At 43.7% G+C, this 25,482-nt stretch overlaps 2 protein-coding genes across 2 annotated transcripts in view; both read left to right on the top strand.

The window, feature by feature from the left end:
* Window positions 1–545: 545 nt before the first annotated feature.
* Window positions 546–12,176, top strand: LOC111966857 (eukaryotic translation initiation factor 4B-like). Its single transcript, XM_070444600.1, is given in 13 exon segments — window positions 546–620; window positions 2,012–2,161; window positions 3,413–3,618; window positions 4,295–4,411; window positions 4,703–4,757; window positions 5,842–5,988; window positions 6,633–6,779; window positions 10,003–10,206; window positions 10,321–10,552; window positions 10,675–10,769; window positions 10,985–11,220; window positions 11,420–11,457; window positions 11,567–12,176. Coding segments are annotated over 12 exon segments (1,611 nt in total). The 5' UTR covers window positions 546–607; the 3' UTR covers window positions 11,429–11,457; window positions 11,567–12,176.
* Window positions 12,177–23,196: 11,020 nt separating this feature from the next.
* The window catches only part of LOC111966153 (tensin-2-like), a 68,258-nt gene continuing 65,972 nt past the window's right edge, over window positions 23,197–25,482 (top strand). Inside the window, exon 1 of the mRNA XM_070444346.1 lies at window positions 23,197–23,598. Coding sequence (XP_070300447.1) covers window positions 23,473–23,598 — 126 coding nt within the window. The 5' untranslated portion in view covers window positions 23,197–23,472. The remainder of the gene's footprint in view (window positions 23,599–25,482) is intronic.

The raw sequence follows: 25,482 nt of genomic DNA on the forward strand, positions 1-25,482 counted from the left end.
ACACACACACACAATAAACCAATCCAAAATACTGGCTTTGTTCTTCAAAAGTTATAAGGCATGGGGAAGCTGTTGCCACAGTAGCTCCAAAAAAAGGGGAAGTTTTGAGCAGACAGTCATACTGTAGCCAACACATGTGCATAGTTATTATAATATATGCGTGAACCAAGTAATATTTCCACTTACCTGTTGCTTAATAATGCTTACATATTTTGCAATACTCATCTCATATGTATATTTATTTATTTTATTTAACCTTTAACTTTATTCTGTCCTATTCTACTGTATCATAGTCTATGCTCTTACATTGCTCGTCCAAATATGTATATATTCTTAATTCCATTCCTTTACTTTAGATTGTGTGTATTGTTAGATATTACTTGTTAGATATTACTGCACTGTTGGAGATAGAAACGCAAGCATTTTGTTACACCCTCATTAATAACTTTTGAAAAACCTCTCATTCCGTCAACTAGGCCTAACCCGCTCTCCAGTGGTGATAGCGTGATCTACACCACTGCAATGCACGAAAACACGATGCGAAGCATGCACGCGGATACTTGTGTGCCCGCGTCTCCATCCAGGATCCAGGAAGTCGTTCTCCAACATGGCGACGTCAGGTGAGAATTATGTAAGCTAAATTCTGCATGGGCCAGGTGTAGCCTGCGTGGAGATATGCATTCTTTGGCATCGACCATTTTTTTTAGAAAGTGATGGATTCACGGTTTGAAATGCATACTTTTTCCGGGTGTGTCGACCTCACATGCGTTGTGTCAGGAGGGGCTGTATCGTGGCGGACGCTGCGGGGAGGGAGTGGGATGGAACCATGTAAACATCGTACTTTACAGGGTAACGTTATTTTTCCCCGAAGACCAGCTGGTCTTTGTGCACAGGAATGATCATGCGCCATCATAGATAGTTTGTTTGGAACTGCGACAGTTGCATACTATGTTAACACAGTGAGTTATATCTGCCGGGTTTTAGAGGTATGTACCTAAAGTTATATAGACACTTGACCTGACATCTATGTAAACAAACAGTAGACAGCTGGCTAGCCTACGTTGACAGTGTCTGGGGCATGCGTAGTAGACCAGGGTGGGGGGTAGTGTATGTTTTTGGGGTGCGTCAACATCTGATGGAGGAGGGAATGGTGATGGCCTCATTTCACGCTCTTCTGCAAGTCTGTAAAGAGAACATCCACATTCCACACGGTTCTGTGACCCATATGGCGGGCTTGGAATGACCCTTAAAAATCTGTTCTCTGTTAGTCTCTTTGCGGGCTTATTATTTTCCGTCGCAGACTCACTGCTAAGTGCAACATACCCAAACACTTTTGCCTGATTCAACCCCTTTGGCCCAAAAGCAAGCCACGCTGACTTGTACAGCACTGGGATGGCCAGGTTACCCGTCCACCATTATTGCTGGAATCATATTGTAAAGGACAGTGTAATTTTTTTAAATCCAAGCCAACACAATAAGGCCAAAGACAGTATGAAGGTATGTTACATTTCCTTCTCCAATATAATCCCCGATCACACTTGTAATGTGTAAAAAGAAAAACGTAATGGCGATGTTGCCTAGCTAAACTAATGCGTGGAATCACGTAATCGGGTCTAGCGCCGAACTGCGCATTTGCAACTCAAAAGGCACTCCTTCAAAATAATTGACAAAAAATGAAAATGTGTCAGTTCTTCACTTTCACCAGGTAGGAGTAATAACATGTTCAACTATTTAAGACATTGGCTCGAATCTAGGTTGTGCCTTTAGATTTCGAGGAAAATTCTTCCTTAGAGGTTAATTTTCACTTCTCAAACCCCTGTTTGGTCTGTTTCACAAACGTTCCCGGGAAGTCTTGTGATATTGGTCATCTGGGTTTAAAAGCTATGTGGTAAGGCTTTGGCTTGAGGCAGTTGGGGGCAGCAGCACTATCATTTTCCTGTCACAGTGAGTCTTGTCAGAGACTTGCCAAAGAGCTGTTTGACCATGATAAAATGTCATCCTCTCCTCACAGCAGCTAAGAAGAAGGGGAATAAGAAGGTTAAGACCCTATCCCTGACTAACTTCCCGGCAGAGGACAAAGGGGGTAATGCACCCCCAAGTTACCCCCCCACCAAGCCCACTAGCAGCTGGGCTGACGAGACAGATGACCTACACACAGAGGGTGAGATTCTTGACAAAAAGGATGCATCACCATAGTTATTTTTCTCCTTTCTCCTATACGTTGTGTGTTCTCAACCAGGATACATGTTTTTAAGATTTGGCTACTGTAACTCATGTAGGCCCAATCCTGTTCTGTGACATTCATCTCTGGTCAGTACACCTGTGTTTTGGTATTCATAGTCAACGTGTCAGAACAGCATCTGACCCATCTTATCGTAAGGATCCGTACATACCAAGGCAGCATGATCTTAAAAGGGAAATCTGCAGTTCAAACAACAACAAAAATTGCGACCCCCGGCACTGTTTTTGGTAACTATCTGAGGATTGGGGCTGGAGAAATGTAACCACTCTCAAATTCATAGACAGAGCTATGCATGCAATGACTCATCATCCATGAGATCAAAATTATACTTTCAACCATGAGGCTATACAGTGTTATACAGTGTTTGTTTACAATTACATTGTTTATAAACAATGGAGTAAAAGTGAAAACTGTAAGTAGGCCACTCAGGAACATTCAATGTTGACTTGGTAAGCAACTCCAGTGTATATTTGGCCTTGTGTTTTAGGTTATTGTGCTGCTGAAAGGTGAATTTGTCTGCCAGTGTCTGTTGGAAAGTAGGCTGAACCAGGTTTTCCTCTAGGATTTTGCCTGTGCTTAGCTCTATTCCGTTTCTTTTTACCCCCCCCCCAAAACTCCCTAGTCTTTGCCGATGACAAGCATACTCATAACATAACTGAGTACCACTTTTCAAATAGCACAACTTGTGTTGTGTTGCATTTTCCCCAAACATAACACTTTGTATTCAGAACATAAAGTTAATTTCTTTACCACATTTTTTGCAGTTTTACTTTAGTGCCTTATTGCAAACATGCATGTTTTGGAATATTTGTATTTTGTACAGGCTTTGTTCTTTTTACTCTAGGTAACTGCAATGTTGTTGACCCATCCTCAGTTTTCTCATATCACAGCCATTAAAATCTGTAACTGTTTTAAAGTCACCATTGGCCTCATGGTGAAATCCCTGAGCGCTTTCCATTAAGGTGTATTGTGTGTAGGCTAGAGACACAAAATCTGAATATAATACATTTTAAATTCAGGCTATAACACAACACAAAGTCAAGGGGTGTGAATACTTTCTGAAGGCACTGTATATTATTAATTTGAAAGTTAAAATAAATCATTTTCCAATCGTAGATTGGCCCTTTAACATCCAATCCTTCTAATTTCTCTCCCTTCTCCTCCCACCAGTATCCACCTCCTGGCATACAGAGGAGGATATGTACCGGGCCCCAGCCATCAACCTCTCCATCCTGCCCACAGCACCTCGTTCAGCCCGGGAGCCAAACGTTGACCGCTCTCGTATTCCTTGCGGTCCCCCTTACACCGCCTTCCTGGGCAACTTGCCCTACGATGTGACTGAGGACTCCATCAAGGACTTCTTCAGGGGCGTGGGGGTAAGTGCATTTCAAATTTAGCACATGTTTGGCCCTACCCAAAACATAACATTTCAGCCTAAATCTGTTGTGTTACACAGTTAATTCCTCTGTGGGTCCTCTGTAGCTCAGTTGGTAGAGCATTGCACTCGCAATGCCAGGATAGTGGGTGCGATTCCCAGGACCACCCGTATGTAAAATGTATGCACGCATGACTGTAAGTCTCTTTGGATTAAAGCATCTGCTGAATGGCATACATTATTATATTATAAAGCCCTCAAACTGAAATCTGGACCTTGAAGGCAGTTCCACTGCTTTTTTTTTCATTCTATCCCTCTAATTAGGGACTGATTTAGACCTGGGACACCAGGTGGGTGCAATTAATTATCAGGCAGAACAGAAAAGCAGCAGTAGTCCGGACCTCGTAGGGTAAGAAGACCCCTATTATAAAGTATTTGCCAACTTGCTGCTAGTATTTGTTCATCCAAACCCAGACATACTATATCTCTGTTTGACCCCGTCTGTCTGTCTGTCTGTCTGTCTCTCTGTCTGTCTGTCTGTCTCTCTTCTCGTCTCTGTGTGTGTGTGTGTGTGTGTGTGTGTGTGTGTGTGTGTTGTGTGGTTGTGTGTGTGTGTGTGTGTGGGTGTGTGTGTGTGTGTGTGTGTGTGTGTGTTGTGTGTGGTTGTGTGTGTGTAGATCGGTGCAGTGCGTCTTCCTAGAGAACCCAGTAATCCAGACAGGCTGAAGGGTTTTGGCTATGCTGAGTTTGCTGATGTGGAATCCCTCCTGAGTGCCTTGAGTCTAAACGAAGAGGTTAGTCCATTTTACAAATTGAGCTACAAGGAAATAGTCAATGAAACACCAGTCAATAGGTTTAGCTACCAGATGGTGAACACCAGTCAATAGGTTTAGCCACCAGATGGTAACGCCAGTCAATAGGTTTACCACCAGATGGTGAACGCCAGTCAATAGGTTTAGCCACCAGATGGTGAAACGCCAGTCAATAGTTTAGCCACAGTGGTGGAACGCCAGTCAATAGGTTAGCCACTAGATGGCATATTCATCCATTACTTTTTTCATGTTGTTTGCTCTTCCTCCATGCAGAACTTGGGAAACAGAAGGATTCGTGTGGACATTGCAGATCAGTCTAATGACAAAGGTGTGAATCTTATGTTTGTGTAGCTAGCTGAAGAACATACACATGTACATCTAGGTACTTTTTTGCTGGTTCTGGAGTTATAGGCGAACTCATGAAAAAGGAAAACGCCACACGATGCTGTTCATGCTCCCAGGTGATTTTGTTGCAACATTTCGACCCTTAGGTCTTCATCAGGCATGCATATCCTAGGTGGCGGTGGAAGGACCTACAGTTGAAATACATTTAAACTCAGTTTTTCACAATTTCTGACATTTAATCCTAGTAAAAATTCCCTGTCTTAAGTCAGTTAGGCTCACCGCTTTATTTTAAGAATGTGAAATGTAAGAATAATAGTAGAGAGAATGATTTATTTCAGCTTTTAATTCTTTCATGACATTCCCAGTGGGTCAGAAGTTTACATACACTCAATTAGTATTTGGTAGCATTGCCTTCAAATTGTTTAACTTGGGTCAAATGTTTCAGGTAGCCTTCCACAAGCTTCCCACAATAAGTTGGGTGAATTTTGGCCCATTTCTCCTGACAGAGCTGGTGTAACTGAGTCAGGTCTGTAGGCCTCCTTGCTTGCACACGCTTTTCCAGTTCTGCCCACAAATGTTCTATGGGATTGAGGTCAGGGCTTTGTTTTACTGTTTTTTTTAACTAGGCAAGTCAGTTAAGAACAAATTCTTATTTACAATGACAGCCTAGGAACAGTGTGTGAACTACCTTGTTCAGGGGCAGAACAACAGGTTTTGACCTTGTCAGCTCGGGGATTCAATCTAGCACCCTTTCGGTTACTGGCCCAACGCTCTAACCACTAGGCTACCTGCCGCCCCAGATATTAAGGACCTTCCACCCCCATCTGGGATATACATGCCTGATGAATACCTAATGGTTGAAATGTTATAACAATAAAATCACCTGGGAGCATGAACAGCAGTGTACCGTGTTTCCCTTCAGATGTTTCATGTGTAGCTACAGTACCTCCTTACACATTTTGGCAGCTTAACTGTAACGTCATTCTAGACACACTCACGCAGTTCAGATTTAACTTGATCTGAAGAGTTTCTCCATGTTCTTTCTGACTCGTCTGTGTCTTTCTCAGGGAGGGATAATCACTCCAWGGGGGGTCGGGACAGGGACCGGGGGGGAGACTTTGGCCCAGACAAGACAGACTCTGACTGGAGGGCTCCACAGCCCAGTGGAGGAGAGAGTGACGACGCGCCTCGAAGAGACCACACCTTTGGAGACCGTGCGTACAGTACAGTGGCGGAAAAAGTACCTCATTGTCATACTTGAGTAAAAGTAAAGATACCGTAATAGAAAATGACTCAAGTAAAAGTGAAAGTCACCCAGTAAAATACTACGTGAGTAAAAGTTTWAAAGTATTTGGTTTTAAATGTACTTAAGTATCAACAGTAAATGTATAAATAATTCWAAATTGCTTATATTAAGCAAACCAGACGACATCATTTTATTTTATTTTTTATTTACGGATAGCCAGCAGCACACTCCAACACTCAGACATAATTTACAAAAAAAAGCATTTGTGTGTTTGAGTTCACCAGATCAGAGGCAGTAGGGATGATGAGGGATGTTCCCTTGATAAGTGTGTGAATTGGACCATTTTCCTGTCCTGTTAAGCATTCAAAATGTAACGAGTACTTTTGGGTGTCAGGGAAAATGTATGGAGTAAAAAGTACATTMTTTTATTTAGGAATGTATTGGAGTAAAAGTTGCCAAAATATAAATAGTAAAGTACAGATACCCCCCAAAAATACTTAACTAGTATTTTTACTTAAGTACTTAACACCACTGGTACAGTATGGGTCTGAAATGGGTCTTTTATGGGGGGAAGAGAGACCCCCTAACTCCTCTGTCTGCTGTTTGCTCCAGGGTCACGGGACCGCCACGAGTCAGACAGGCCCAGAGGAGATGACCGCTACGAGTCAGACAGGCCCAGAGGAGATAACCGGTACGGAGGGGGCCAGGACAGGTACAGGGATCGATATGATGACAGGGATCGCAGAGATGACAGAGGAGGTCAGTTGGAGTACCTGGTCCTGGGCTACTAAACCTGTACATATTCAGCATGTTAGTGAGAAGTCTTATTGAAGTTACCCAGTCACTATGTTTGGCTACAATCATCCTACTTAAAAAGAAAGATAAGGATCCRTTGTCAGAAAGATAAGGATCCATTGTCATGCGTATATTTCCGCCCAGTAACACTTTTGAATCCATTGCTAAGTTATTCGCTTTTCGCATAGAAACATTATACAAAAGTTGATTCCCTCAGATCAAACAGGGTTTATACCAAACAGGATGTTTCAGACAATCTCTGCAATTTTTTCAATATAACAGTGCTCTACACAGACATTTTTTGTGTGCACCTAAGTTGAAAAATGTAGCCGCACACAAAGAAATTTAGGAGCGAAATGATACATGTTCGAGGTAATAAAGCTAGAATTTTTTATTTTTCCAGGCGCACTGGAGCTCCTAAATTAAAATTCCAGGGCGCACAACAAKATATTTAGGTACATATGCAATTAAAATGGTTAGTGCCCTGTATAATCCATCATACCAAGAACTTGGAAAACAATTTTTGCTTTTGGTCCAGTATTTATTTCCTGGATTGAGCTATTTTAAAAATCCCCCAAAGCATCTATACGAAGAAATGGGCAGATCTCTGAATCATTKAAGTTATCAAGAGGGACCAGACAGGGATGTCCTTTGTCTTGGTATTTATTTTCTTTAGCCACAGAATCCATAGCAWCAATAATTACAACTCGTGACTCAAWCCTGGGCGTAGAGATTGGTGGAGATCAACATGTGATATCGTTATATTCAGATGATATTTTACTTTATTTATCTGAACCAGAACATTCTCTGTCATTTATTTGACTACTGTTGTACACATACTGTATGATGCTGTATTAGGATTCAAAGTGAATCGAGAGAGACCTGAAATAATGCCCATTTCTTATCATGACTTCTCAAGCTTAGAAAGTACTTTTAAGTAAGAATGGACAGAGACCCATATGAAATACCTGGGTGTACTGATACCATGCATTCTGGAGGGACCATATAACGTCAATTACTCTCCTTTTAATAGATATAATTGAATCTGATGTTGAATATCTCTGTTAGGTAGGGTTAACATAATCAAAACAAATATACAGTTAAAGTCGGAAGTTTACATACAACTTTCAGCTTTTATTTMTTTTATCACATTCCCAGTGGGTCAGAAGTTTACATACACCCAATTAGTATTTGGTAGCATTGCCTTCAAATTGTTTAACTTGGGTCAAACATTTCGGGTAGCCTTCCACAAGCTTCCCACAATAAGTTGGGTGAATTTTGGCCCATTCCTCCTGACAGAGCTGGTGTAACTGAGTCAGGTTTGTAGGCCTCCTTGCTCGCACACGCTTTTTCAGTTCTACCCACAAATTTTCTATAGGATTTGGGTCAGGCCTTTGTGCCACTCCAATACCTTGACTTTGTTTTCCTTAAGCCATTTTGCCACAACTTTGGAAGTATGCTTGGGGTCATTGTCCATTTGGAAGACCCATTTGCGACCAAGCTTTAACTTCCTGACTGATGTTTCTTCAATATATCCACATAATTTTCCTTCTCATGATGCCATCTATTTTGTGAAGTGTACCAGTCCCTTCTGCAGCAAAGCACCCCCACAACATGATGGTTCACGGTTGGGATGGTGTTCTTCGGCTTGCAAGCCTCCCCCTTTTTCCTCCAAACATAATGATAGTCATTATGGCCAAACAGTTCTATTTTTGTTTCACCAGACCAGAGGACATTTCTCCAAAAAGTACGATCTTTGTCCACATGTGCAGTTGCAAACCGTAGTCTGGCTTTTTTATGGCGGTTTTGGAGCAGTGGCTTCTTCCTTGCTGAGCGGCCTTTCAGGCTATGTCGATATAGGACTCGTTTTACTGTGGATATAGATACTTTTGTACCTGTTTCCTCTAGCGTCTTCACAAGGTCTTTTGCTGTTGTTCTGGGATTGATTTGCACTTTTCGCACCAAAGTACGTTCATCTCCAGGAGACAGAACGCGTCTCCTTTCTGAGCGGTATGACGGCTGCGTGGTCCCATGGTGTTTATACTTGCGTACTATTGTTTGTACAGATGAACGTGGTACCTTCAGGCGTTTGGAAATTGCTCCCAAGGATGAACCAGACTTGTGGAGGTCTACAATTTGTTTTCTGAGGTCTTGGCTGATTTCTTTTGATTTTCCCATGATGTCAAGCAAAGAGGCACTGAGTTTGAAGGTAGACCTTGAAATACATCCACAGGTACACCTTCAATTGACTCAAATGTTGTCAATTAGCCTAACAGAAGCTTCTAAAGCCATGACATAATTTTCGGGAATTTTCCAAGCTGTTTAAAGGCACAGTCAACTTAGTGAATGTAAACTTCTGACCCACTGGAATTGTGATAGAGTGAAATAATCTGTCTGTAAACAATTGTTGGATAAATTACTTGTCTTGCACCTAGTAGATGTCCTAACCGACTTGCCAAAACTATAGTTTGTTWACAAGARATTTGTGGAGTGGTTGAAATACGAGTTTTAATGACTCCAACCTAAGTGTATGTAAACTTTCGACTGTGTTACTAAGATTGGTGTATTTATTCCATGCCCTGCCAATTTCACTTCCATCCAACTTTTTAAATAAAATGAATGGCCCACTCTCCAACTTTATTTGGAATGGAAAGACCTCAAGTGTCAAATTGACTGTTTTACACTTGCTACATTCCTGACAGAATGCACACAGAAATGTCACATYTCTGTTGGAGATGCAAATAGCACAACGGAACCCTATTACATGTGCTGGTCCTGTGACTAACATCTTTTGGGGATAAGGTATGTGCTATCATTTCATTGTGTCTAGGAATTTACATCCATCCATCTCCACGATTTATGTCTGTTGGGAAATGTAAATATTGGTGATCAATATCAGAGAAAGTTTTGAAATCTAGGTCTAATTGCTGCCAAACGATGTTTACCCATCAAATGGAAAGCCTCATGCTCACCATCAATACCAAACTGAAGGGTTGACTATCTAGTAACATCCCTTTTAGATTTGGTATATTATAAAGTTAAACAAAAACTGAAAATATTTGACACACTTTGGAAAATATATGTTGATCTCATTAGACTGTTTTGTATAGTGGGTGTTGTGTTTTTGTTATGTTGTTTGTGAAGTCTTGTAGTATGACTAATATTGTATTTTTGCCGCTTCCCTCAGGTAGTTTTGACTGTCGTGGTGGTGGTGGTCGCAGGGCATTTGGCACTGGTTACAGGCGTGATGAGGGAGGACAGGATGGCTACCGGCAAGATGGCTACCGACAGGATAGCTACCGACGCGATGACTACCGGGGTAGTGGGGATCGCTATGGTGACCGTGGTGGTGACCGATACGAGAGACGGGAGGAAAGCCGTTGTGACCGAGGTGAGAAAGTTTTAAATAAAATTGTCATTCTTAATGTGCACTGGCCCAGTCACACAGTACCAGGGTGTACATTAAAACCTCTCTCCTTTTTTTCTCCTCTATGGTCATACCCAGGTGCTGTGGAGAGGCCCAAGTTGATCCTGAAACCCCGTAGCCTACCTAAAGAGGTGGAGCAGAGCAGCGACCCGTCTGCCCCCTCGGACAGGGCTGCCTCCATCTTCGGTGAGGCCAAGCCAGTGGACACGGCTGCCAAGGAGAGAGAGATGGAGGAGAGGCTGAAGAGGGAACAGGAAAAACTGCAGCGACAGCTAGAAGACAGAATCACAGACCGCAAGCCCAGAAAGAGGTATGTTACGAAAGGGAAGAAGAGCATAGGCTAACATGAGGAAATGGAGTATGTCTGTAGAATAAACTTCATATATACTGTGTTATGTTATCTTTGACTCATTGATCCTGACCATCCCTCAGGCACCCCAGCTGACGCAGTGAGGACCAACCTGCAGGACGCTCTCGGACTGGCAGTGAGTCTTCCCAACCAGGCAGCCGTGGCCAATCTGGCAGAGGTGAGCAATTCACTGGTTATGATGGGTAATTGAGTCAGCGACGATATCAGTACTGTAGTTACTTAGACACCTTCAGAGGGTAATATTGGGGTTTAAGCAGGGTCCTTTCCCAGGGTTGGTATAAAAGCAGGACACTCATTTCCTGTTGGACATTTGTTGACATAGGACAACAGTCATATATTGTTTTTATTTTATTCTTCCTCTCAAATTCCCATCCTCCAAGCGCAGGGAGAGCGAGCGCTCGGTGGACAGTGGACGTGAAGAGGAGCCCTCCTCCCCTGTGACCGAGCCCTCCCCTCCCAGACAAGACAGTCCGCCCCTAAAGGTGGTGCTCGCTCCACCTCCCAAGGAGAGCGCCTGGGCCAAGAGGACCACGCCCGTTGGGGGCTCCAGTGAGGGTGAGGCCCGGCTACCGTCTCCCCCAGCAATGACACACCCCACAGCTCACCAGGTTAGAGGTCATCCCGTAGATTAATTCTATGGGACACCTCACCCTACAATCCACAGGCCCCTAACACCTAGAACAGGGATGCCCAACCCTATTTGTTTGTTATTCTAGCAATCCACCTAACTGAAGGTAATTTTATTGCACCTAACTGAAGGTAGTTTTATTGACATCTGTCCTTTTTTGTTTTTTCCCGCCCCTCTAGCTTAGCTGATGATGAAGTGCCTCAGGCAGATAAAGAAGGTAAGCATTGATTGCTGACAAACTGAATGTAACTGCTATATTCAGGTTTTAGGGATTTTCAAACATTTCAATTGAAAAACGGATTTACTTTTTCCCCAATTCTCTTCAGAGGTCGATCGCAGCGAATAGATACAGTATGCAGCCTTGATATATAATGGACGCAGACCCACATGACAATATGGAGGACAATGCATAGGGAGGGTGAATGAAAGAAGTGAAGAAGATGGAAGATGCAAAGAATGAGGTCTGCCTAGCAACCTGGCTGGAGCAGCTCTACAGCTCCCTTCCTGCTAACCTGCTCAAAGAGAAACCCACCCCACTGCCGGCTGGCTGCACCTTCAAGACTGGACCTAAACATAGAGAAATACTCATCTGTGTACCAGTCTTTTTAGCTAACGTTCCACTTCTTGCCACTCCTGACAATTTGCCAAATCTTTGGCAAGGAGTGGTATGTAATATATCTAAACAGAGACAGCAACCAGGCTAGAGAAATGCTGGATGGGTTTTTAATAAGGTTGAATTTAAGTCATTATAAAAATAAAAAAATGTAAAAGGTGGGGTTGAGATGTATAGCTACGTGCGTGTTGACCACCCGCCAGTCTAGATGCTGGACTATGGAGGCTCTCTGAGCCCTAAACCTGGTTATACTAATGCTGGAGCCAGTCTAGATGCTGGACTATGGAGGCTCTCTGAGCCTCTAAACTGGTTATACTATGCTGGAGCCATCTGTGCCTGGGACTATGGGGCTCCTGCTGCAGCCGGCGTGGTAGCCCGCTGGGTATGGACTGAGGTGCTACGGAGAGACCAGTCTAGATGTCATGGATCTATGTGAGTGCCTCTTCTGTGAGGCCCATAACCCTGACGTTACTTTACTTAATGTCGTGGGGGGGCGGCACGCATCTAGATTGCTGGACTTGGAGGCTCTCTGAGCCCCTTAATACTGTGTGTGATACTAATGCTGGGAGCCAGTCCTAGATGCGTGGACTATGGAGGCTCTCTGAGCCAAAACTGGTTGTTATACTATGCGGAGCACGATCTAGATGCTGGACTATGGAGGCTCTCTGAGCCTAAACCTGGTTATACTATATGCTTGGAGCAGTCTAGGATTGCTTGGTTCTGAAGGTGGGAGGCTGGCTGCCTGGAAGCCCTTGAAAGCCTGGGTTAGTAGCTGAAGTCTGGAGCCAGGTCTGAGATGGGCTGGACCGTGAGTGGGGCTCCAAGGGGGGGGGGGGGGGGGGCGGGCCGGGCCGGGTGAGCCGCTAAACCTGGTTATACTAAAGCTAAGGAGCCAGTTGGTGCTGGTCCTGGGCTTTGCAGTCTGGGTTTATCTAGGTCTGCGCGTTCTTGATTGTGGGTTGGCGGTTTGCGCTCGCCTGGGTTTGCTGTGGTACTGCAGTTGATGCTGGATTTACTGGCGGCTCCTCTGAGCCTAAACCTGGGTTCTCCCTACTGTCTGGGTCCCGTCTCGGATGCTGGGACCTATGGCGGCTCTTGGAGCCCCTAACCACCTGGTTTCTATGCTGGCGCCGTCTCGATGCGTGCCCTCTGATGTTCTCTTAACTGGTTACTACCCATGTGGAGCCAGTCTGTGCCTGGCTATGGAGGCTCTCTGAGCCTAAAAACTGGTTTATACTAATGCTGGAGCAGTCTAGATGCTGGACTTGGAGGCTCCTGAGCCTTAAACTGGTTTACTATGCTGGGGTCTAGATGTCTGGACTGTGGGGAGGCGCTCGCTGGGCAAGTCCTTAAGACTGGTTATACTTAGATGCTGGAGCGCCTATCTCAGAGGGACAGACCGGAGTTTTAAATAAAAGAAAAGACAGGAAAAGTCCTTTTGCTGACATAAGTTAACAATTTTTTTACTATGAGGAATGCGATGTTTGTGTTTCTCTGATCATCATCTGTAGCAGTCATTAACTGGATCTTTTTAGCCACTGTCCCAATACACCGCCAATGGCTTCCTGCTTCCTCTCCAGAAAGGAACCGCTTCCTTCCTTCCGCCTCATCCGAAGCTGCCTGAAAGTCATCGCCTGGCAACCATGTCATGAAAAAATAGTGTGAACTGTGTCCTAAACGTATTGGAGGCATGATCTTCACTCACTCTTATCCATGGGCCACGTGTTGACTGGATTTTAATGCAGAGGGTGTTTTAACATTGTATGTACTGTATGTAACCCCACAATCACAAGTGAAGAAGCACAGCTCAATAAATGTTTCTGGATGTTTGTTTCTCTATGTAACATGCATGGCTGTGGGACCAGACTCATGTGGTTCTTTAAGCCATGGGAATGTCGAGATGCATTTAATCAACTCCATATGGGTAGGTCACAGAGTGGGAGAGATTTACCAAATTGAATATAAGGAATGTATTTTATGGTATACCACTGCTAAATTATGCAGTTTTGATTTTCTGAATCTTAACCCCTCACTTCACAGCTTAAAGCATGAATCACCCATTTTTCAGTTTCTTCTGTCGAACTGGGCTATAAGTTTCTCTGTCACATTTTAGGTTCTCCTGTTCACTTCAAATAGATGAAAATACAATATTTGACTATTGATCTTGTAATATCCTGTATATCCTAACCACCCCTTCCACCACACCCCTGACCCCTGTGACCTTAAGCTGGGTTTTGGCCCAGGTTGTAACCTGTGCCATTCAGTTTTCCACTTCAGAACGCTGATGGGAAACAGGCATTGCTGTGTAACTGAGGAGAGAGGGAGCGATGGGAGTAAGCTGTAGTCTGAGGTTGGGGAGGGGGGTCCTGAGGAGTATATTGTAGCCTTGGGGTGGTCCTGAAGAGTATACTGTAGTCTGGGGGGCTTCTGGGGAGTATACTGTAGTCTGAGGGGGGACCTGAGGAGTATACTGTAGTCTGAGGCGGGGTTCCTGAGGAGTATACTGTATTGAGGGAGGGGGGCTCCTGGGTGTATATGTAGTCGAGGTCCTGAGAGTTTACTGTTATCGGAGGGGGGGGGGTTCCTTAGGAGTGTACTGTAGTCTGATGGAGGAGGGGGTCCTTAGGAGTATACTGTGAGGGGGGGGGGCTTTCTAGGAGTGTACTGTAGTCGGAGGAGGTGGGGCCCTGAGTATACTGTACTCTGGGGTGATTCTGAGGAGTATATTGTAGTCTGTGGGCGATTCTAGGAGTAGTCTGGGGGGGATTCTGAAGAGTACTTAGTCTGGGGGATTCTGAGGAGGTCTGGGTGGATTCTGAGGAGTATACTTATCTGGGGGATTCTGAAGTACTGGGGTGATTCTGAGGAGTAGTAGTCTGGGGGATTCTAGAGTATACTGTAGTCGGGGGATTCTGAAGATATACTGTAGTCGGGGTGATTCTGAGGAGTGTACTGTAGTCTGGGGGGGATTCTGAAGGATACTGTATCGGGATCAGGAGAGTAGTCTGGGTGGATTCTGAGGATATCGTAGCTGGGGGGGTTTTGAAGTATACTGTAGTCTGGGGGGATTCTAGGAGTATACCTGTAGTCTGGGGGGATTCTGAAGAGTATACTGTAGTCTGGGGGGATTCTGAGAGTAGTCTGGGGTGGATTCTGAGGATATACGTGTCTGGGGTGGATTCTGAGAGGTATACTGTAGTCTGGGGTGATTCTGAGGAGTGTACTGTAGTCTGGGGGGGATTCTGAAGAGTATACTGTAGTCTGGGGATTCTGAGGGAATACTGTAGTCTGGGGGGATTCTGAAGATATTAGTCTGGGGGGGATTCTGAAGAGTATACTGTAGTCTGGGGGGGATTCTGAAGAGTATACTGTAGTTCTGGGGGGATTCTGAGAGTAGTCTGTGGGGGATTCTGAGGAGTATACTGTAGTCTGGGGGTGGGTACCTGAGGAATTGACTAGTCTGAGGATAGGTGGGTTTTGAGGAGTATACTGTAAGTCTGAGGAGGGTTCTGGGAGTATACTGAGTCTGGGGTGTACCTAAGGAATAGACTAGTCTGAGATTGGGGGGTCCTGAGTATACTGTAGTCTGAGGGATGGGGTGTTCCTGAGAGTATACTGTAGTCTGAGAGGAGTGTACAGTAGTCTGATGGAGGGGAGGGGGTTCCTTAGGATATACTGTAGTTGGAGGAGGTGGTGTCCTGAGGAGTATATTGTAGCCTGGGGGGATTCTGAGGAGTATACTGTAGTCTGGGGGGTCCCTAGGAGTAACTGTAGTTCGAGGGAGGTGACAGTCTGAGGCTGGAACAGCTGCATGTGCTCTGAGTAACTGTTTAACTTGACATTTTCCCAGCATCTCGTCCTGCTTGTCTCCCATATGGTCTATTCCTGTACATGGAGGCAGGCAGGCCCCTCTGCCCCCAGGGGAAATCTACATTTCCTGTCCAGGGGGGATTCCCGGGCTGTGTTCAGTAATGGCCTCAGATCTGAATTCAAGGGTCAATTGAAGGAATTTTATATGGTAATAAGCTCACCACAGCTGTGAGGAGTCACAGTTTAACTTTATTCCCACAAAATCAACTTTAATTATCATTTTTGAATGTGACACTATCCAATCTCCCACCTCTATAACAGCCAATGATTTGGGATTCACACACACACACACACACAAACAAAAAGTTCAACTCTTAATAGTGATGTTTTGCCTTTGAAGTTTCCTATTTAACACATTCCATCGCCTGTTCTTTCCTATTTCCTCTTGTGTTTTCCATGACTACAACCTTTTGACGCTATGTTTTATGTCCGGCCTTTGTGTCTGGGGGCATAGAATTGTCCAAAGTAACCAACTGACGACAAGCCTACATTTGAGGATTGATTGATACATTACGTGGCCAAAAGTATTTGGACACCTGCTCATCGAACATCTCATTCCAAAATKATGGGCATTAATATGGAGTTGGATTCCCCTTTACTGCTATAACAGCCTCCATTCTTCTGGGAAGGCTTTCCACCAGATGTTTGAACGTAGCTGATTAACTGATTCTTAGTCATTAAATGGATAGTTCACCCAAATGACACATTGAAATATTGTTTTCCTTACTTTGTAAGCAGTTTATGGACAAGGTATCACAGCAATCCATGCTTTGGTTGTGTTTACATGGCCGACTGTTTCAAATGCTAACTTTTTAGCATTTGTGGCCCACATCCAATGCCAGTCGATGGTACCTATATTAGCAATTTCACGCTTAATGTCTAAATCATCCATAATGAACTTCTTTGAGTTACACGGTCCATTTTTAGAGACTTTAGGATGATTTGGACATGACATGCATAAACTATTCCTTTAAATATAACCAGCTTTCACATAGCCTTTTACTAGGAGCAACCTTCCTAAAGTGAAGATGTTGGTAAGGCCCAAATATTGTACTTGAATATACAGCACATTTTGTTTGTGATTAGCTTATTACTTTGGTCTTGTGGTCTGTGATATGGACCATGTTTTTGTTCTTCCTGTTTAGGGATCATGCCCACACTTGGTGCAAATCTGTCCTTGCCCATAGAGATAGATAGATGGCTCTAGTGCCCAAAAGCCTGTTTTAGCATGGGCAGCGCCATTGAGGATTTTTTACAATTTTGAAGTCATCAGCTTAGTGGGACTTCCTATGGGTTAAGGAAGAATCACATAATTCTATCCAGATCACAAGGAGGGATCTGCCAATAAATTATACTCATGAGATAATGTTTCATAACTGCAGGTTGCMGTCTCCAACCTTTATAMCTGTTCAAACAACACACTCTAGGTGGTAATATGCACTCTTTCAGTTTGTTTACCAACTCATAGAAGTAGTAGAAGAAGAAAATTGTCTACATCAAAATGGAGATGGCCTCAATTGGTTCTGCCCTCACAGACGCCATAATGGGGCAGATACAATGATGTGATGTTTATCTAAGTCTATGGGTTTACCATATACAGAAAATAGTGTTCTATTTGAATTGATGCTTAAATGTATGTTTGGAAATAGAAAGCCACCAACAAGTGGTAGGTAATRGGAGGGGACCCTTAACAAAATAATCACTTTTCTAGCTTTGAGAATGTGGCTCATTTATTTACATCAATGCATAAAGACAAAGGAAGTAAAACACAGTTAATATTAATAAATCATATACATTGTAGTGAAATTCCCAGAGTTCTGTGACCTCTGACATCATCACAATAAAAGTATGGTATATTTCTATCACAAAAWGCACATGTTCAGCCTAATAAAAGGACTATATTAAGTGCCAAATAAAATAACAGGGTAGACGTTTTCTTCTTAAATCAGCCATAAATCCCCTTGTGACAGAGGGAATGGGAGCTTGATGTGTGCAACAGAGAGTGGCAATTGAATGCAAGATTCACCCCCCAAAAATGACATTTCTAGCRTGTCTATCTATGGGTAACAGGATTGATGTGTTATGCTCGACCCGCTCCGTTTTCCACCACAAAACACCAGAAAATGGYCAAAAAAAGTACAACCAGTTCACCTGCTTATACACTATGATTTCGCTATTAGATGTTCAGTGTTTCTTTTGAAAAAATATTTATTTAGTTTCATATTAATACGATAGTTCGGTGCATGTAACAGGGTTGACCTTAAAATGAGGGACAGACGTAAATGAATCACTAATCACAATAAATAAATAATCTTCCAAAATGACTTTGTCAAAGCAACAAAATAACGAGGGCTTTACAATGAAGGTGAAACTTGGAGACATTTAGGAATTAAGTTGGTTAAAATCTTACTAGAAGTGACAGGGTTGACTGGGTGAAATGGCAAAATGCAGCATTACAGGTGAAAGCTATGATCCTAATGTGTTGCACCCGATGTCACRGGAAGGCCAAAAAGATAATCAAGCACAGCAACCACTCGAGCCATTGCCTGTTCACCTCGCGATCATCCAGAAGGCGAGGTCAATACGGGTGCATCAAAGCTGCACCTCGCGATCATCCAGAAGGCGAGTCAAATCATGGGTTGCATCAAAGCTTGCAACTGCGACATCCAGAAGGCGAGGTCAATATGGGTGCATCAAAGCTGCACCTCGCGATCATCCAGAAGGCGAGGTCAATATGGGTGCATCAAAGCTGGGACTGAAAAACAGCTTCTATCTCAAGGCCATCAGACTGTTAAATAGCCATCACTAGCACAGAGAGGCTGCTGCCTATAGACATACAGTTGCAAGAAAAAGTTTGTGAACCCTTTGGAATTACCTGGATTTCTGCATTGATTACTCATAAAATGTGGTCTGATCTTCATCTAAGTCACAATAATAGACAAACACAATCTGACTAAACTAAAGACACACAAACAGTTGTACTTTTCAAATTTTTATTGAAGACATTGAGTAATCATTCACAGTGCAGGCTGGAAAAAGTAAGTGAACCCTTGAATTTAGTAACTTGTAGATCCTCCTTTAGCAGCAACCAACCTCCACCAAATGTTTCCTGTAGCTGCTTAGAAGACTTGCACAACGTYGAGGAGGAATTTTGAACCATTCCTCCCTACCAATCTGTATCAGTTCATCAGTATTTCTGGGTTGTCTTGATTGCACAGCCCTCTTCAGGTCATGCCACAGCATCTCAATTGGGTTAAGGTCAGGACTCTGACTTGGCCATTMCAAAACACAAATCTTCTTCCTTTTCAGCCATTCTTTAGTTGATTTACTTGTGTGCTTTRRGTCATTGTCTTGTTGCATCACCCTTAAGCTTGAGGTCATGCCCTGACATTCTCCTGTAAAATGTATTGATACACTTTTGAATKTATTGTTCCCTCAATGATTGCAAGGTGTCCAGGCCCTGAGGCAGCAAAGCAGCCGCAAACCATGATGCTCCCTCCTCCATGCTTCACAGTTGGGATGAGGTTTTGGTGTTGGTGTGCAATGCCCTTTTTTCCTCCATAAAGCGTTGTGCATTTTTCCCAAAAAGTTCAACTTTTGTCTCATCTGTCCACAGCAACATTTTCCCAGAAGCTTTGTGGARCATCCAGGTGGTCTTTGGCAAACTTGAGACATACCGCAATGTTGTTTTTTTAGACAGCAGTGGTTTCCTTCATGGTGTCCATCCATGAACACCATTGTTGTTCAGTGKTTTTCTGATAGTGGACACCTGAACACAGACTTTCGTTGTTTGTGGAGTKTTMTGGAGGTSTTTTGCTGTTACCCTTGGGTTCTTTCTCACCTCTTTCAGGATTACGCATTGTGCTYTTGGAGTGATCTTYGCAGGACGCCCACTCCTARGSAGAGTAGCAACAGTCCTGAATCTTCTCCATTTGTAGACAATTTGTCTCACCGTGGATTGATGAACACCAAGGTCTTTAGCAATGCTTTTGTAACCTTTTCCAGCTTTGTGCATCTCTATAATGCGTCTTCTAAGGTCCTGTGAAAGTTGTTGGGATTGAGGCCTGGTTCACACTAACCAATCTTTCTGGAGAAGAACAGATGTGTCAGTAACCAGGCTTTGTGTGCCTTTATTTAAAGGGCAGGGCAYCTGTGCAATCCACACCTCCAATCTCATCTCCTTAATTGAAACACATGACTCCAAATAGCTTTTGKAGAAGTCGTTAACACAGAGGTTCACWWACTTTTTCCAGCCTGCACTGTGAATGATTACTCAATGTCTTCAATAAAAATGTGAAAAGTACATCTGTTTGTGTGTTATTAGTTTAGCCAGATTGTGTTTGTCTATTATTGTGACTTAGATGAAGATCAGACCACATTTTATGTGTAATCAATGCAGAAATCCAGGTAATTCCAAAGGGTTCACAAACTTTCTTGCAACTGTAGACTTAACTGGTCACTTTAACAACTGGAACACTAGTCACTTTAATCATGTTTACATATCTTGCATTACTCAGATGAACTTGTGGGTACCATAAAGGGTATACACGAGTTCATCTGACTCCTGGGAAGTAGATAATGGGCCTCATTGCCAAAATCCCAATGTATCCCTTTAAAAGGCAAACTCTTGATGTGTCTCCAAAACCCCCTCTCACTCCACTCCCCTTTCCTCTCTCTCGCCTCCTCTTACCCCCTCCCCCTCCCCTACCCCAACTCTCTTTCCCTAATCCACCCACCCCCAACTCTCTTGTCCTAACCCCTCCTCCCACCCCTCCAGTTGTGCCACCCATTTGTGTGTTTAACGCTGAACCTCCCTGCTTTAAACCACAGTAAAATGAACTCCTGTTAATCAACTTAGTCCTTAGATCCTGTGTGGAGCAGACTGATCACAGGAGAATGTTTGGATAAAGCATGAGGATCTAGAGCTGGGCTTCCAGACACGTAGTACTGGTTATCAAAGTAACCAAAGTTAACAGAGGTCGTTGGAGCCAGAATACTGCATTCATTTCATAATCAGATCAGTTACAGTGCACATATGAGTTGTTCCACTAAAGAGCGCATCTTGTGTACCTTTTGATATTTAAGTAGAATATTGAATTTTAAAAGCCTGCTTGCTAAATTAAATGAAGTGCCAACACACTCTGAACAGGAGAAACAAACACAACAAGAAGACAGGAGAAACAAACAACAACAACAAGACAGGAGAAACGAACACAGCAAAAAGACAGGAGAAACAAACAACATGACAGGAAGAAACAAACAAAAAAAGACAGGAGAAACAAACAACAACAACAAGACAGGAGAAACAACAACAACAAAAAGACAGGAGAAACAAACAACAACAAGACAGGAGAAACAAACAACAACAAAAAGAACAGAAACAAACAACAACAAGACAGGAGAAACGAACAACAGCAAAAAGACAGGAGAAACAACAACAAAATGACAGAGAAAACAAACAAAAAAGACAGGAGAAACAAACAACAACAAAAAGACAGGAGAAACAACAACAACAAACAAGACAGGAAAACAAAACAAAAAGATAGGAGAATCAAACAACAGCAAAAAGACAGGAGAAACAACAACAACAATAAGACAGGAGAAAAAAACAACAACAAAATGACAGGAGAAACAAAAAACACAAAAAGACAGGAGAAACAAAACAACAATGACAGGAAAAACAAACAACAACAACAAGACAGGAGAAACAAACAACAACAAAAAGACAGGAGAAACAACAACAAGACAGAGAAACAAACAACAACAAAAGACAGAAGAAACAAACAACCACAAAAAGACAGGAGAAACAAACAACAACAAAACGACAGAGAAACAAACAACAACACAAGACAGGAGAAACAAAGAAAAAATAAGACTAATGTTGCTCTCTGACTCTAGGATCTGGAGACTACACGACACCTCTTCTGGGGGCAGTAGCAAAGTGTCAAAGCAGGTTTTAGTAAGTTAACTTTGTCTAGCCCCTGAGGTGTAGACAAATGTTAGATGTTTAGCTTATAGATGACTATAAGCTAAACAGCACTTCTGACCACTTCAAGTCTGCCGGCAGTATTGGAACTTATGTTGCAAGTTTGTAACTAGTCTAGGGAGAGGAGACTGCTTCCATGCTTAAGAGGTCTGTGGTTCCATGCTAAGAGGTCTGTGGCTCCATGCTAGAGGTATGTGGTTCCATGCTAGAGGTCTGTGGTTCCATGCAAGAGGTCTGTGTTACATGCTAGAGTTGTGGTTCCATGCTAAGAGGTTGTGGTTCCATGCTAGAGATGGCCTGTGGTTCCATGCCTAAGAGGTTCTGTGGTTCCATGCTAAAGTCTGTGGTCATGCTAAGAGGCCTGGTTCCTGCTAGTCTGTTCCATGCTAAGAGGCTGTGGTTCCATGCTAAGTAGGTCTGTGGTCCATGCTAAGAGGTCTATTGTCCTTGCTAAGAGTCTGTGGTTCCTGCTAAGAGGTCTGTGGTCCATGCTAAAAGAGGTTCTGTGGTTCCATGAGTTAAGAGGTCTGTGGTTCCATGCTTAAGTAGGTCTGTGGTTCCATGCTAAGAGGTCTGTGGTTCATGCTAAGAGGCCCTGTGGTTCCATGCCTGAAAGGTCGGTGGTTCCATGCTAAGAGGTCTGTGGTTCCATGCTAAGAGGTCGTGGTTCCAGATAAGAGGTCTGTGTTCATGCTAAGAGGTCGTGGTCCATGCTAAGAGGTCTGTGGTTGGTCCATGCTAAGAGGCTGTGGTTCCATGCTAAGAGGTCTGTGTTCATGCTAAAGAGGTCTGTGGTTCCATTGCTAAGAGGTGTGTGAGAGGCCTGTGGTTCCATGCTAAGAGGTCTGTGGTTCCATGCTAAGAGGTCTGTGGTTCCATGCTAAGAGGTATGTGGTTCCATGCTAAGAGGTCTGTAGTTTTAGAACATCCAAACTGCAACAGTTGTGGTTGTGTTGGTTTTGATGAACCCATTTCAGACAATACAGACAATGTCTAGCAAGATTACTGTGTATGTGTGAGCAGGAAACGGAGTGTTTCAGATTGAGAGAGAGAGGGAGGAACCGAGAAGGTTTCAGAGTGAGAGAGAGAGGGAGGAACAGTGAGGGTTTTAGAGTGAGAGAGGGAGGGAGGGAGGGAGGGAGTAACAGAGAGGGTTTTAGAGTGAGAGAGAGAGGGAGTATGGAGTTTTTCCTAGCCACCGTGCTTCTACACCTGCATTGCTTGAGGTTTGGTGTTTTAGGCTGGGTTTCTATACAGCACTTTGTGACATCAGCTGATGTAAGAAGGGCTTTATAAATACATTTGATTGATTGATTGAAATTTGATTGAGTAACAGAGAGTGTTTCAGAGTGAGAGAAGGAGAAACAGAGAGTGTTTCAGAGTGAGAGGGGGAGGGAGGAACAGTGAGGGTTTTAGAGTGCGAGAGGGAGGGAGAAACAGAGAGGTATTGATATTGCTATGAGAGAAGACAGAGGGAGAGAGACCATATATGTAAAGTATGTCCATATGTGAGTATTTGAGAGACGGGGGATGCATGTGTCTGTGTGAGACAGAGAGAGGAGTGAGAGAAGGTATATCCTCTGGCCCTTGGAGAGTGAGTGTGAGGCTGAATGGGAGCCAGGAAAAGGGGAAGGGCCTCGCGTCAGCCAACAAAAACAGCTGCCTGAGAGTACGCAGGAAAACAGTGTCTGGTAGAGTATAGGGARAGGGGGACAGTGAGAGAGGACAGGAGAGAGAGAGAGCGCCAGGGTTCACATCTCTATATGGGTTGCGTCCTGACTGCGGAGCCTTGCTGTGGGGAGGAAGCAGAGCCTGTGCCCTTGGTGAGAGGGTCACTGACGCGCCGTGGTCCAGAGAGGTCCAACAACGGCAGGATGAGGCTGACTAAGGTGAGTCTCTGGGTGGGCTTATCTATGGGGCCACAGCTGGTCCAATACAATAGAGCTGGGTTTTAGGACCCTTTCACATCCTGCTTTATATTTGCATATTTTCATAAAGGAATGTGTATGTGTTTGGTCTGTGTATATGAGTGTGCTTGTTACTTTGAGTTGTGTCTGGTGTCTGTGCCCATGTTTGGGTACAGGTTTTGAATTACAGTGGGGGTTGGGGGGGGGCTCCCCCATAACAAATCAGGGCCCCCTTATCAGAATAGAAATGGTCAAAGATATGGACGTTGGGCACCCCCAAGAGTCCATGTATAATTGGAACGCTGATTGGTTACATTGGTGTTATTGTAAATCCCCATGGTTACAACACATACTATCCAGCGTGGGAATGCTTAGCCCCCTGGATCTTTCAGTTGATGACACAGTCGATGACGTGACACGCAACCATTGGTTGATGAATGCAGCTTTTGAGCAGGGGACTGCGTCCAAGGTACTTGTTCTACTGGTCATTGTGTTTCAGCCTCACAGGTCATGTGGTACGAGTCATGATGCGTCACTACTCTGTTATGCTGGCTGTTATCTACAGTACATCCGGTGAGTGGGCTGGCTGTGTTGTTATCATAGAGAAGCTCCATTTAATGGCTAATAGAATTAAATGACTTGGCAGGCAAAAGAAAACACAATTTGCTGTAGCCGAATGTACAACAGGGATCATAGCCAGAGGGGTCATTTCTGCTTGGCAATTGAATCTATCTTGATATGATACTCACTCTCTTTCAAAGCCTATCTTGATCTCCGGAGAACATTGTGATATTTGCTTATGACCCCTTCATCCTAAACCAGAGCTGGGCAGCTCTCCCTCTCTAGAGTTGTGAAGATTAGAGTAGAATAACACTGCAGTCCTATAGCATAGATGGGCAGCTCTCCCTCTCTAGAGTTGTTCCCTCTCTAGATTGTGAAGATTAGCAGTAGAAAACACTGCAGTCCTATAGCATAGCCATGGGCACTCTCCTCTCTTAGAGTTGTGAAGCATTAGAGTAGAATAACACTGCAGTCACTATAGCATAGATGTGCAGCACTCTCCCTCTCTAGAGTTGTGAAGATTAAGATAGAATAACACTGCAGTCCTAAAGCACTGAGATGGGCGCAGCTTCTCCCCTCTCTAGGCGTTGTGAAGATTAGAGTGAATAACACTGCAGTCCTATAGCATAGATGGGGCAGCTCTCCCTCTCTAGAGTTGTTGAAGATTAGAAGTAGAATAACACTGCAGTCCTATAGCATAAATGGGCAGCTCTCCCTCTCTAGAGTTGTGAAGATTAGAGTAGAACAACACTGCAGTCCTATGAGCATAGATGGCGCAACATGCTCCTCCTCCTAGAGTTGTGAAGATTAAGTAGAAATAACACTGCAGTCCCTATAAGGCATAAGAGGCAACTCTCCGCTCTCTAGGTTGTGAAGATTAGAGACTAGAACAACACTGCCAGTCCTATAGCATAGATGGGCAAACTCTCCCTCTCTAGAGTGTGAAGATTAGAGTAGAATAACACTGCAGTCCATAGCATAGATGGGGCAACTCTCCCTCTCTAGAGTTGTGAAGATTAGAGTAGAACAACACTGCAGTCCTAATAGCATAGATGGGCAACTCTCCCTCTCTAGAGTTGTGAAGATAGAGTAGAACAACACTGCAGTCTATAGCATAAGATGGGCAACTCTCCCTCTCTAGAGTTGTGAAGATTAGAGTAGAACAAAACACTGCAGTCCTATAGCATAGATGGGCCAACTCTCCCTCTCTAGAGTTTGTGAAGATTAGAGTAGAAACACACTGCAGTCCTATAAGCATAGATGGCAACTCTCCCTCTCTAGAGTTGTGAAGATTAGACGCTAGAA

The sequence above is a fragment of the Salvelinus sp. IW2-2015 genome, linkage group LG7 (genome assembly GCF_002910315.2).
Source record: "Salvelinus sp. IW2-2015 linkage group LG7, ASM291031v2, whole genome shotgun sequence".
Classification (NCBI taxonomy): Eukaryota; Metazoa; Chordata; class Actinopteri; order Salmoniformes; family Salmonidae; genus Salvelinus; species Salvelinus sp. IW2-2015.